Below are 14,792 nucleotides of genomic sequence, written 5' to 3'. Positions count from 1 at the left end.
AGTTAAAGAACAGAAGGAAAATGGTAAATAAATAGCTTAAAATATAAGTCACATATAAGTCACACCCCTGGCCAAACTATGAAAAGAAAAAAAGTGAGTTTTTTAGTCTGGAAAATACTGTAATTAGATGCAGTCAGCTCAAAGCGTTTTTTGTTTTTTATAAAAAAATAAATAAATAGAGCTGGTTGCACAATATATCTGCACTGGGGCAACACTTTTGCTCAAATACATGGACAAAAATACATAGTACAGTCACTTTAAGGAATGTCATAATATAAGATGCTTTTGTAATCCTTATATCTCCAACTTTCTATCTTTTATTCAGTGATCCAGTTTGAGCATCTGCATCTGATGTCTGTGTATTCCCTCAGTTGTCCAAGTCTGATCCATAGCAAAACACGAAATTCTATCTACAGCTCTATCCTCAGACCCAAACAAAGAGAACGATAGCAGGGCCGTTTAAAGGGTTGTTTAAGATGAAAGTGGAGACAATAGCTGTTTACAGTTTCAGTGTAATTAGCCCCTCCCTTCAGACTGAAATAAGGCAGCAATGTGACCAGAACTGAAGAAGCGGCTTGGATAAGCAGCGTAATGTTGTCCCAATAACAGATTTAATTTAATCTTTTGCTATCTGCATCTGAATATTCACAATTGAATCATGTTTGCAAAGCAGTTGTCTTGTTCAAATGTGATCAGTGTCTCCAGTTTCAGTCCAACCAGCAGAGGGCAGACACTAATCCAAATTTGTTATCATTACATTCTTGGCATTATAACTGAAGTTGCAGAAGCTTCCAGGAATGCCTTGGACTGATCAGATGACATGAGTGATTACGCCTCATGAGTGACCTACTGTAATGTGGAGCTTCGTCATTGAACAGGGCCAGTCGTCTGCAGCTTCAGTGATAAATGCATGTGTGAAACTGACTCCTTATCGCTTTACACCAGCACATTTTGTTTCTTTTTCTTTTTTTTCTTTTTTTTTTACACATGATTGATGTTACTGTACAAGACACCACACAGACACATGCAGCTGGAGTGTGCTAGAGCGATAGAGTTACAGCAGTACTCAGATGGTTTGAGTTGTATGCTTCATATATGGGCTTATTACACACTGGCCTACTAATATCAAATATATTACCTACCAAAGTACCTACCTATAAAGTTCAAAACCTAAATAAAATGTAATCTGTATGATCATGTAGATTACTATACATTCAAACCATCCAGTAGTAGCAGTAGTAGTAGAAGTAGTAGTAGTAGTATTACTAGTGGCAGCAGCAGTAGCACTTCACCAACAATGGCAATAAAGCTGCAAACTAATATAGTAGGAGTACAGTGAATATTTTATATTCTGAATGTGAAAAAAGTCTGTTGAGAAAACATGTTCTGAAGTTAAAATCAGTCTAGACACTGGTCAGTGTTGCAGTGGTGTGATTTTGGACGTGAGGAGGAAAGCAGACAGACAGCAGTTGTACAGATTTTGACTTCTCCACCAGAGACCAAAGCTTACATCATTATCAGACAGGACTAGAGTGTGACGAACAGCATGAGAAAGAGTGTGAGGGAGAGCATGAGGAAGAATGCAAGGAAGAGCACGAGAAAGAGCTCAAGAAAGAGGAAGAGTGTGAGGAACAGTGTGAGAAAGAGCATGAGGAAGAATGCAAGGAAGAGAACGAGAAAGAGCTCAAGGAAGAGTGTGAGGAACAGCGTGAGAAAGAACATGTGGAAGAGCACGGGGAAGAGTGTAAGGAACAGTGTGAGAAAGAGCAAGAGGAAGAGCACGAGGAAGAACGCAAGGAAGAGCACGAGGAAGAGTGTGAGGAACAGCATGAGAAAGAGTATGAGGAAGAGCACAAGGAAGAACGCAAGGAAGAAAGTTCGCTGGTCCGGACTGGTTTGATCTGCGAAACGTGGAAGGTTGGGTGGATCCGGAGAGACGGGGGCAACTGGAGTCGCACAGCAGACCGATTGATGGTTCTTACAATCCTAAATGGTCCTAGGAAGCGGGGAGACAGCTTGCGGGAGTCGGTCTTCAGCGGGATGGTCTTGGATGAGAGCCAAACCATTTGGCCGGGCAGGTATGTGGGCGCCGGGATACGGTGGCGATCGGCTGCTGCCTTGGTGCGCGCCCCGGACCGAAGGAGGGCTGCCCTGGTCTTGTTCCAGACCCGATGGCAGCGTCGGAGGTGATGCTGGACTGACGGAACGGCAAGGTCCTTTTCCTCCGGGAAAAGCGGAGGCTGGTATCCCAAGGACGCCTGGAACGAGGACATCCCGGTGGCCGAGCTCACGAGAGAGTTGTGGGCGTACTCTATCCAGGGCAGGTAAGAACTCCAAGTTGCAGGGTTAGCGGAGACGGTGCATCGCAGTGCAGATTCTAGGTCCTGGTTAGCCCGCTCCGTCTGCCCATTTGACTGCGGGTGAAAGCCGGACGTGAGACTCACCGTTGCCCCCAAACGAAGGCTCGCCACACCTGGGATGTGAACTGGGTCCCCCTGTCAGAAACGATGTCCACCGGGATGCCGTGAAGGCGGAAGACATGGTTGGTGAGCTGGTCGGCGGTCTCCTTGGCCGTTGGGAGCTTGGGCAGGGCTATGAAGTGAGCGGCCTTGGAGAACCGGTCCACCACCGTGAGGATGACCATGTTCCCCTGGGAGGTAGGTAGTCCTGTCACAAAGTCCACTGCGATATGGGACCACGGCCGCCGAGGAACTGTAAGGGGGTACAAGAGTCCAGAAGGGGGTGAATGGGAGGCCTTGGCCCGAGCACATACCTGGCACACAGAGACAAAGGCCCGGGTGTCCGTGTCCATGGTGGGCCACCAGAAGTGCCTCTTGAGCAGAGAGAGAGAGCGACTCGCACCGGGATGGCAGGCGAACCTGGAGGCGTGGACCCACTGGAGCACCTGGGAGCAGACAGAGTCTGGGACAAACAGCTTACCAGGTGGGCCGTCACCTGGATCAGGGTCGTTGGTCTGGGCCTCACGGACGGTGTCCTCGATCTCCCAGTGGACCGCGGCGACAACGCATGAGGGAGGAATGATCATCTCCGCGGGACCCGGACTGTCCTCCAGGGTGAACTGGTGAGAAAGTGCGTCCGGTTTGATGTTCCGGGACCCGGGACGGTAGGTCAGGAGAAAGTTAAAGCGACTGAAAAACAGGGACCAATGAGCCTGACGAGAGTTGAGTCGCTTGGCAGACTGGATATATTCCAAATTCTTGTGGTCCGTCCAGACCACGAACGGCTGCTCCGCCCCCTCCAGCCAGTGGCGCCACTCCTCCAGGGCAAGTTTGACGGCCAGAAGCTCCCGGTCCCCCACGTCGTAGTTGGTCTCAGCCGAGGACAACCGGCGGGAGAAGAAGGCGCAGGGACAGAGGTGATTGTGGGGTTCAAACCTCTGCGACAGCACGGCCCCCACTCCCGAGTCGGAGGCGTCTACTTCCACGATGAATTGGCGCTGGGGGTCGGGCTGGTGTAGGATGGGAACAGAGGTGAACAGCTTCTTGAGCTTCTCGAAGGCTGATTGCGCCTCGGGGGACCAGGAAAACTGCAACGAAGGAGAGGTAAGTTTAGTTAGGGGTGAGATAACCCTACTGAAGTCCCTTATAAAACGTCTATAAAAGTTGCCACTGCTTGCGGTTGGTCGGGGCGGGCCAATCCGCGACAGCCTGGATCTTCTCGGGGTCGGCTTTCACTTGGCCCCGCCCCACAATGAAGCCCAAAAAACCGACCTCCTCGGCATGGAATTCACACTTCTCTGCCTTAACAAACAGTTTGTTTTCTAGGAGGCGCTGAAAAACCAGGCGGACATGACGGCGATGCTCCTGAAGGGACTGGGAGAAAATCAGGATGTCGTCCAGATAAACGAAGACGAACCGGTTCAAAAAAATCACAGAGAACGTCGTTAATCAGGGCTTGGAACACCGCAGGGGCATTGGTAAGGCCAAAGGGCATGACCAGATATTCGAAGTGGCCAAGGGGGGTCTTAAACGCCGTCTTCACTCGTCCCCCTCCCTTATGCGCACAAGATGGTAGGCGTTTCGCAGGTCCAGTTTAGAAAAAACGGTGGCTCCGTGGAGGGGCGTGAAAGCAGAGTCCAGAAGGGGGAGCGGGTACTTGTTTTTAACGGTGATATTGTTCAACCCCCGGTAGTCGATGCAGGGGCGCAGTGACTTGTCCTTTTTGGCCATGAAGAAGAAGTCTGCACCCACGGGGGAAGTAGAATTTCGGATAATTCCAGCGGCCAGGGAACCCCAGATATATTCCTCCATAGACTCTCGCTCCGGCCTCGAGAGGTTATACAGCCGACTGGACGGTAACGGGGCACCCGGGAGGAGGTCTATGGCACAATCGTAGGGGCGGTGCGGAGGTAAGGAGAGCGCCCGACTCTTGCTAAAAACCTCCTTGAGGTCGTGATACTCCACCGGAACCGAAGACAGGCTAGGAGCATCCTGGGACGGGCTGATGGCGGGACCGGGCCCCCCGGCGGGAGGTAGGGCAGACTGGAGACACTGGGCATGGCATTCGGGACTCCACCCCGAAACCCCACCCCGGGCCCAATCAAAGATGGGGTTATGAGTTCGAAGCCAGGGGTAGCCTAAAACTAGCGGGGAGGCGGAGGAAACTGCCGGGTCTCACGGTGGTTGCCGGACAAAACCACGGTGACGGGTTCCGTGACGTGGGTCACACGACCCAAAAAACGTCCATTAAGTCCCTGGGCGTTTAGGGGGCGTTCGAGGGGTTCCAGGTGTACGGCGAGCTGTTCTGCGACTTGGGCGTCGATAAAATCCTTCTCGGACCCGGAATCAACGAGGGCGGAAACAGGTAGACTCTCTGAGCGTACGCACAGGTTGGCACTAAGCCGCAGTCTATCATTGGTCTCCGGGATGTGTGACTCACCCACCAGTACTCCCAGTGCTACTGGTGGGCGCCCCCTTTTGGCCGAGCCGGGCAAGTGGCTATAAAATGCGAGCGCTCGCCGCAGTAGAGGCAGGCTCCGGCCAGGCGACGCCTCCGCTGACGCTCCTCGGCCGAAACGAGGGTCCGGTCGACCTGCATGGGCTCCTCCGGTGGCAGAGGAGCGGCGCGTAGCTCCGGCGGGGCTGGTGAGCGTCGTCTCGCTCTCCGCCGCTCCCGGAGCCGGTTGTCGATCCGGTTGGTGAGGGTGATGAGTGACCGTAGGTCGGAGGGTTCATCCCGAGACACCAGCTCATCCTTTAGGTGCTCATTCAGCCCCCGCACGAAAACGGCCTGCAGTGTGCTCTCTGTCCAATTCACCTCCGCCGCGTGCGTCCAGAAGTCGATGGTGTAGTTCGCCACTGTCTTGGAGCCCTGGCTAAGAGTCAGTAGCCGCATTGTCCCGGTAGTGCGGGTGGTCGAACACCAATTTAAAGTTAGTGATAAACTTGTTATAATCCAAAGTCTCCACCGGTGTGTGGGTTAGCCGTGCCTCAGCCCACTGGAGAGCCCTTCCTAGTAATCCACATATAAAGCGTATCTTCGTGGCCCCTGAGTGAAAGCGCGTAGGACACTGTTGAAAAATATATTCGCACTGGAACAGGACTCCCCGACAGAGATGAGGCTGGCCCGAATATGGCTCCGGATCCGTGCCCCTCGGTTCCGGAGGACGCGGCGGCCGCAGGTGGGGCAACAAGGAGCTCGGCCACTTGGTGGTTGAGCTGCGCCACTTGTTGGGTCAAAGTCTGATTTAAGTCTAACAGAGTCCGGGTTGACTGTTCGTGCTGCCCCAACACCGCCTCATGGTGGGAGCGCGCTTGCCGGAGCGCCTGATACGGACCCGAGTCCGCTTGGTCCATCGGGGCCAGACCGTTCTGTCGTAACGGGTGCGGGAAGGACCAAGAGGTGCAGACTCGGGGCAAGGTTACAGTGTTTATTTACAAAGGCAGTGAAAGTCAGTCTTAATAGTTCATATAAGTCCACACGGAGAATCACGGAGCGGGAGGCAGACCAGGCGGGCGGAGTGCAGGTCGGGGACGAGGAAACCGGGACCGGGGTGCAGGCAAGAGCAGGGCGAGACCGGGGCAGGCTGGTCCGGCGTAGTCCAGAGAGCGGAGTCCGAGCCGGAGACCAGGAGAAGACAGGTAGCGAGACGGAGGGGTGACTTTACCGGAGCCGGAGCACAGAGGCAGGAGCGGGGATGAGCGAGGACAGGGATCTGGAGGGTAACAAAATCCAAATGAGTACATACAGGTTGAACTGAGCTGGAACATTCACGTTTACACACGCCGAGTGTAGTCTGCCGAGCCCTCAAGTACTCAGCAGCAGGTGGCGGTGATTACGCTGATGCACTCCAGGTGCGTGCGGGAGAAGTCTCGAACTCCGCCCAGCTCCGGGCAGACAGGTCGGGGAGGGGTAGAGAGCACGGGAGGACAGGAACAAACGGGCGTCATGACAAAAATATTTATTTAATTTAGACTTGTAACACACTACAGGATAATTTGCCCAATTTAGGACCCAATTTGCTTCTCCCCGACTTCAGGGAAACGTGGCCCGGCTTTGGATGTATAAGTGCGATTTTTTATCCACAGTGCTCCTCGTGTGTGGTGTCGATTCTGAGCTGCTCTGCCATATCGTAACCACACAACATCAGCAGCGCTACGGTAACAGTCCATAAAACAGCACCAGAGGCAGACAGAGTGACGGACAAAGAGGCGCTGGATACAAACTCAGGAAATAGTGAAAATAATGAGACAACTTTATGACTCAGGACTTGTAAAGTTGTAAAGTTAAACTGCAGCATTTGCCAATTTGTCCTTCGCAAATAATGACCCCAGTCCACAAAATGGTGCTGTTACCCAGTTTGAAGTGTGCTCTAAAAGTCAAAAGGTGAAAGTCGATTCTCTCCTGTAGTAAAGAGAGAGTAGATGCTCACGTGTGTCTTTGCATCCACACAGTGAGGATCAGGCTGAAGTTGCTGCTACAGCCGAAGCCTCGTCTAATTCTTGTGTAGTTCATCTCCAGCCTTCTGTGCATTAAAAGCATTTATCTGAACTACTGCACCACATTTCACTAATAATAAAACAGTTTTGATTTTTTTTATTGTACTAATGTGATGTATTTGTTGTACTTTTTACCTGCCTGGGGACTGCGGATGTAAATTAGCTCTGTAGCTATAATCCGGCATATTTACATTTGTTTACAACAGATGTTCATTAATGTGCATTGTCCCTATCAAATAAATAAATAAATAAAAATAAATTTGACACGAGTGTGCTAGGTTTGTTAGCTGTTTTTTGAGCCTTTAGTGCATGGTCTCATCTCTGCAGTCTTTGTGCACATTCAATTCTCCTCATGTCTGTGGTGTGCGCTTTTTGTTGTCCGTTTAAAAGTCATTTAAGACTGAAACATCCTGTAATGTGTTGTGGGCTTTGGTGATAAAACAATATTTGTTGCTATCTGTGCTAGTCCTCATTTAGAACAAGGTTTATTTGAGCTAGTTTAATCTTAGTTTAGACCTGGTTTGCAAATTTGTTTTTGTCATAAAGCTGAGTATTATAGTAAAGATTTGAAGAAAGATTGCATTTCAGTGCCAAATCACATAATCAAGTCAGTAAATAAGTTTTGAGTTTACAGGAGGTTCAGAACCACATTCAGATTTCAGTATAATAAATTATATAATGCATTTTTCCGATCATAAGACCAACTGTCAAAAATAACTTTATTGTAATACATCTGTTTGGGATGGAAACAACTGTGCACTGTAAACCAGAACAGTTAAACCTAATAATAAATTTTAGATACTGACTTGCCAAATGCGTCAAAATTGTTGATTGAACATTTTGGGCATTTGAGCAAATTTCCAGTTTTGATGTGACAGTGGTCATTTAGGGTCCAATAAGTCTTTGTAATCAAAATGTTTGACTGTGTGATGTCAGGTACATAAGTTATGTGCCCCAGTTTTTTCTCAATATTGAAGTCACCATCTTGATCCAAAGCTTACGCACAGTTTTCAGAGTCTACATATTTGGTGAGTAGTTAACATTTGTTTAAAAAAAATTAAAAAAAAAAAGAATAAATTGACGTAAAGGTGTTTTTTTTTTTTATATATATAAATATAATATGAAATATTGTTTTTTTTATTAATTAATTAATTAATTTTTATTAAATATTTTCATTACAATATCAGAGGTATCATGACATGAAATGCCATATAGCAAATAAAATAGGGATAACAGCTTTTGTAAGGCATAAAAAAGGAGCACATTATAAATTACAAAACCAAAATTAAAACAAAAGGACTTCGGACATTGAATATAACATGTTCTTGGCACAGACAGATTCAAACAATTTCAGGGAGGAGTTGAATAGTTAAAATTCATTAATACAATGTTGAAAGCACGGGGCAGATTCTCTCCATTTGCAACAATGAATATACTATTTAGCCAGTAGGAAAATAATATTATATTTCAAATTTTGTTATGATCCTTTGTTAAAGATATTTGCTTTTACTTATATTAAATACTAGAAAATTCAATGTGCAATTTATCACCGTGGAACATTTATGCAAACGACTATCAAACATCGCTAAGTGTAGCTGAAACGGAGCTGAGAGAGGCCGCAGGTTTAACAGGTGTGTGCCAGGGCAGGTGTGTGCCCACACCTATTGCTCACAGTTGTAGAGGAGTGTCGACCCACCTGCTCGGTTCAGAACCAAAAGCAAACCACCGCCAATGCACACAGCAGGTAACAAGCACAATATAGAATAAGATAGGTGCTGTTGTACGTGGGCTTGTCTTCTTTATAATTTGTCTCAATTTGGGCTGTTGCATCTGTACTGCATTACTCCTGATTCTTTCGTCTTTTAACCTCATACGAAAACACGCTGACCAGAGAGTACCAGTTAACTTTGCTTAGTAAAGAGCATGTGCAGATTTTGAAGTATATGTAGTATATTAAAAGGCTATGTAGCCCACATTTAAGCCTCCTCTGTAAAAGCTGGATGGACATGCAAAATGTATTGCTTATATTTTGTGGTGGATGAGGTACAGAGGTCAAACATTCCTCAAAAGTAAAAGTATCAGATGAAAAAATATTATGAAAAAATAGTAAAAGTATTTAATTACCCATTTAAAATGTACTATAAGCATGTAGTGATATGGAAAAAAATAATAATAATTAAAAAAAAATTGCATATTCAAGACTGGATGGGATGGATGGCATAACAGCTTAGCCTTTAAGATGGGGAACTATCGTGGTAAGTTGAGGTGTGCTAGGATACAGGAGGTAGCTGTTAACTCTGTAAAGTAGGAACAACCCAGACAACCAACCTACACACACCGGTATCAAAAACCCAGTTGTTGATATCTTGGAACACTGACCTGCACTTAAAATGGAGTTGCAGGTAAAATGTACAGTGTATTTATATAATATACAACCCCAATTCCAATTAAATTGGGATGCTGTGTAAAACAAAACAAAACAAAAAAAAAGCAGAATACAAAGATTTACAAATCCTTTTCAACCTACATTGAACTGCATATATTACAAAGACATGACATTTAATGTTAAAACTGATAAACTTTATTCACCTTTCCTTTTAACAACAATCAATAAGCATTTGGGAAATGAGGACTCTAATTGTTGAAGCTTTGCAGGAGGAATCCTTTCCCATTCTTGCTGAAAGTACAACTTCAGTTCCTCAGGAGTCCGGGGTCTCTTGTCGTATTTTGCGCTTCATAATGTGCCACACATTTTCAATGGGAGACAGGTCTGGACTGCAGGCAGGCCAGTGTAGTACCGACACTCTTTTACTACGAAGTTGTAACTCGTGCAGAATGTGGCTTGACATTGTCCATCCATCCATCCATTTACTTCCGCTTATCCGGGGCCGGGTCGCGGGGGCAGCAGTCTAAGCAGGGACTCCCAGACTTCCCTCACCCTGGACACATCCACCAGCTCCTCGGGTGGGACCCCAAGGTGTTCCCAGGCCAGCCGAGAGACGTAGTCCCTCCAGCGTGTCCTGGGTCTTCCCGGGGGCTCCTCCCGGTGGGAGATGCCCAGAACACCTCCCTAGCGAGGCATCCAGGAGGCATCCTGAGCAGATGCCCGAGTCACCTCAACTGGTTCCCCTCGACGTGTAGGAGCAGCGGCTCTACTCCGAGCTCCTCCCGTGTGACCGAGCTCCTCGCCCTATCCCTAAGGGACCCCGGCCACCCTACGGAGGAAACCCATTTCAGCCGATTGTATCCACGGCCTTGTCCTTTCAGTCATTACCCAAAGCTCATGACCATAGGTGAGGGTAGGAACGTAGATTGACCGGTAAATTGAGAGCTTCGCCTTCCGGCTCAGCTCCTTCTTCACCACAACGGACGGATACAGCGACTGCATCACTGCAGGCGCTGCACCGATCTGCCTGTCAATCTCACGCTCCATCCTTCCCTCACTCGTGAACAAGACCCCGAGATACTTCAACTCCTCCACTTGAGACAGAGACTCACCACCCACCCGGAGAGGGCAAACCACCTTTTTCCGGTCGAGAACCATGGCCTCGGATTTGGAGGAGCTGATTCTCATCCCAGCCACTTCACACTCAGCTGCAAACCACCCCAGTATCTGCTGCAGGTCCTGGCTCGAAGAAGCCATCAGGACAACATCATCTGCAAACAGCAGAGATGAAATCCTGTGGTTCCCAAACCAGACCCCCTCCGGCCCCTGGCTGCGCCTAGAAATTCTGTCCATAAATATAATGAACAGAACCGGTGACAAAGGGCAGCCCAACATCCAACATGCACCGGGAACAGGTCTGACTTACTGAGGCCGTCCGATAGTCCTCCTCAATGGCCTCCCCGAACACCTCCCAACCCTGAGTTTTTGCCTCTGTGACTGCCCGAGCTGCGGCACTCTTGGCCCGCCGGTACTCATCAGCTGCCTCAGGAGTCCCACGAGCCAACAAGGCCCAATAGGACTCCTTCTTCAGCCTGACAGCATCCCTTACTTCCGGTGTCCACCACCGGGTTCAGGGATTGCCGCCGCTACAAGCACCGCAGACCTTACGACCACAACTACGAGCAGCCGCATCGACAATAGAGGTGGAGAACATGGCCCACTCAGAGTCTATGTCCCCAGCCTCCCCTGGGATCAGGGAGAAGCTCTCCCGGAGGTGTGAGTTGAAGACCCCTCTGACAGAGGGTTCCGCCAGACGTTCCCAGCAGACCCTCACGATGCGCTTGGGCCTGCCAGGTCTGTCAGACAGCTCAGCCCCTCTCTTCACCCAAGTGTCCAAGACACGCGGCCGGAGATCAGATGACACGACAACAAAGTCGATCATCGACCTCTGACCTAGAGTGTCCTGGTACCACGTGCACCGATGGACACCCTTGTGCTCGAACATGATGTTCGTTATGGACAAACTGTGGCTAGCACAGAAGTCCAATAACAAAATACCACTCGGGTTCAGATCGGGGAGGCCATTCCTCCCAATCACGCCCCTCCAAGTGTCACTGTCATTACCCACATGGGCATTGAAGTCCCCCAGGAGAACAACGGAGTCCCCGGTTGGTGCACTGTCTAGTACCCCTTCCAGGGACTCCAAGAAGGCCGGGTACTCTGCACTGCTGTTTGGCCCGTAGGCCGACACAACAGTGAGAGACCTGTCCCCGACCCGAAGGCGCAGGGACGCGACCCTCTCGTTCACCGGGGTGAACTCCAACAAATGGCGGCTGAGCTGTGGGGCAATGAGCAAGCCCACACCAGCTCGCCGCCGCTCCCTGTGGGCAACGCCAGAGAGAGTCCAACCCCTCTCAAGGAGTTGGGTTCCAGAGCCCAAGCTGTGCATGGAGGTGAGCCCGACTATATCTAGCTAGTAACGCTCAACCTCCCGCACAAGCTCAGGCTCCTTCCCCCCCAGCGAGGTGACATTCCGTGTCCCCAGAGCTAGTCTCCATGTCCGGAGATCCGGTCGTCGAGGTCCCCGCCTTCGACTGCCGCCCGGATTTCTCTGCACCTGCCCCTCGAAGCTCCTCCCGCAGGTGGTGGGTCCACGGGAGGACGGCCCCACATTGTTCCTTTGGGCTGGGTTCGACCGGGCCCCGTGGGGGCTTGACATTGTCTTGCTGAAATACGCAGGGACATCCCTGAAAAAGACATTGCTTGGATGGCAACATATGTTGCTCCAAAACCTGTATGCAACTTTCAGCATTAATGGTGCCTTCACAGATGTGCAAATTACCCATGCCATGGGCACTAACACACCCCCATACCATCACAGATGCTGGCTTTTGAACTCTGCGCAGATAACAATCCGGACAGTCCTTTTCGTCTTTGGCCCGTACGATAATTTCCACAAACTATTTGAAATGTGGACTCGTCAGACCACAGCACACTTTTGCGTCAGTCCATCTCAGGTGAGCTCGGGCCCAGAAAAGCATTTCTGGGTGTTGTTGATATATGGCTTTTGCTTTGCATGGTACAGTTTTAATTTGCACTTGGAGATATGGCAAAGAACTGTGTTAATTGACAATGGTTTCCTGAAGTGTTCCTAAGCCCATGTGGTAATATCCTTTACACATTCATGTCTGTTTTTAATACAGTATCACCTGAGGGATCGAAGGTCACAGGCACAGAGATTTCTCCAGATTCTCTGAATCTTTTGATGATATTATGGACCGTAGATAATGAAATATAGGTTGAAAAGGATTTGCAAATCATTGTATTCTGTATTTTTTTTTTTTTTTTTCTTTTTTTTAGTTTTACACAGCGTCCCAACTTCATTGGAACTGGGGTTGTATTAATGTAAAATTACTAAAGCATAATAAATGTAATACATGATGTGTCTTTGAGTTTCACAGAATAACCAATGTCAACTTGAAGAACCATTTCTACTCCAAATTTGACCAACATCTTGAACATCTTCAAAGCCTTCTGAGAAAAAAGGAATCTCGTCGTAAAGTTTTGATGTCTTGGGCCGACCGCTCAGCCTTTATGATCACCTGGTAAGTATCATATCTTTCTCATCTACTTTTTGACCTCTTCCTCTGCTCCTGTATCCCCCACCTTTTCCCCTTCAGCTGATTTCTTCCTCTTTCTCTCCTTCTCCACTCCCTCTCTTTTCCTCCCTTTGTCTCCATTCTACTGCCCGCGCTCTCCCGTCTTTCTTTACCCCACTTTTCTTTTCTTTCCAACATACTTATTCTATGCTTTTATAGGAACAAATAGCTGTCCATGCCAAATGAGCCTTGGCTCTGCACTCTCTGCTCATCTACCTCTATGATGATGACTTAAGTTTTCTCAAGACTTGGGATGTAAGTGTTATTGATATTGTGACTAATCCCCTCCCATCTCCCCCTCTGTCTTCTCACTTCTTTTTTCCTCCCATCTTTTACTCTCCCTCTTTCTCCTCTGCCTCCATCTCTTCATCTTCTCTTCTCTCCCTTCATTTCCTTTGTTCCCTTCTGCTCCTCTGTCCATTCAGTTTCTGTCTTCTCTCTTGTCGCTTCTCTCTTTTTCAGTTTCCTCTCTCATCCTTCTGTCTTCTCCCCTGATTCTCTCCTTTCTTCTTATCCTTCAGTTTCCTCTCTCCCTCTTCTGTTTCCTTTCTTTTCCCTGGCGTCCCCGGCTCTCCTCTTTTTCCAGTGTCTTGTCCTCTTTGTCCTCCCCTTTCTGTCTCCTTTCTTCTCCCCTGCCTTTTCCTATCTTCTCTCTCTTACTTCCCGGTCGCCTCTAACACTGTACCTTCCCCTTTTCTTTGTCTTCTGACTCTCCTCATTCTCTCCTGCCTTTGTCCCCTGATCTTCATCCCCTCCTCCCCCTCTGTCCCCTCTGTCTCCACAGCCTCTTTTTCTTTCCGTCTGTCTGTGCTTTTCTCCTTCCTTCTCCCATGTCTCCTCTTCTCTCTACTTTTTGTGTGTCCTCTCTTCTCCCCTGCTGCTGGGTCTTGCCGTTTTCCTCACTCCTGTGTACTCTTTACCTGTCCCTCTGTTTCTTACACCCCTCCCACACCAAAACGTACCACCCTCTGACATGTTGCCATTGTCTGTTCACTGGCTATAGTCAAGTTTGTTCACTTTAGACTATAATTAGACTATATTAGGTCTTCAATAATATACAACGAAGCTGACATGTGAGTCTTGTGTCCCTCAAGAGTTGGTGGTCCCAGAGGGCAACATGGTTATTGTCTCAGCTCTGGCTGATGGGTATGCTATTTTTTTTTAGGGATGTATGCGTTGCACTTAAGTTAATCGAAATCGTTGGCCAACACATTTGAGTTCATTTAGGAAGTGGTGATGAGTTTTCAAGATGGAAAGATGAGACCTATGGTCTTGACTCTTAAAAATGACAGTGCAGTTTACTTTATTAATTTGATTGTTGAAGAATTTTGAACAGTTTTTCACCCGGCCACACCATAAACAACTTTGAGTTTTAGTTTCCACATGTTGTGGACAATTTATTTTAAGCTATAAAAGTTAGTTTGTTCGACTGGTGAAGGTGTTTTAAGCTTTTAGCACAGGGAGAAATACAGTGTTTGTAACCTTGGTAGGCCAGACTATAACATGCCTCCTCTGCCTCAGCGTTGTCACTATGCAAACATTTCAAAGTCTATATTAGAAAAAAGACACAAGCAATAGAATGTAATCTTCAAAACAGAATGATAGTCTTTAACATTACCATGTGATCTTAGTTCTGATGAGACCATTACTTTGGAAAATGTCCAAAGTATTTTTGTGCAGTATTGATGTCTCTTTGGTGGTTAGTGTCACTGGTCTAACAGGTATCAGGTATGCACACTTCATTCTCCCCCTGGAGAAGCAGGTCAGAAGCTCCTGGCTCTAATTAGG

At 48.2% G+C, this 14,792-nt stretch overlaps 1 protein-coding gene across 1 annotated transcript in view; it reads right to left on the bottom strand.

Annotated features, from left to right (window-relative positions):
* Positions 1 to 5,948: 5,948 nt before the first annotated feature.
* The window catches only part of LOC117388169 (cadherin-10-like), a 174,167-nt gene continuing 165,323 nt past the window's right edge, over positions 5,949 to 14,792 (bottom strand). The window contains exon 13 of the mRNA XM_033985643.2: positions 5,949 to 6,175. Within this exon, the coding sequence (XP_033841534.2) occupies positions 5,949 to 6,175 (227 nt within the window). The remainder of the gene's footprint in view (positions 6,176 to 14,792) is intronic.

Source organism: Periophthalmus magnuspinnatus, chromosome 20 (genome assembly GCF_009829125.3).
Source record: "Periophthalmus magnuspinnatus isolate fPerMag1 chromosome 20, fPerMag1.2.pri, whole genome shotgun sequence".
Classification (NCBI taxonomy): domain Eukaryota; kingdom Metazoa; phylum Chordata; class Actinopteri; order Gobiiformes; family Gobiidae; genus Periophthalmus; species Periophthalmus magnuspinnatus.
This window is presented reverse-complemented; position numbering and strand designations above follow the sequence as displayed.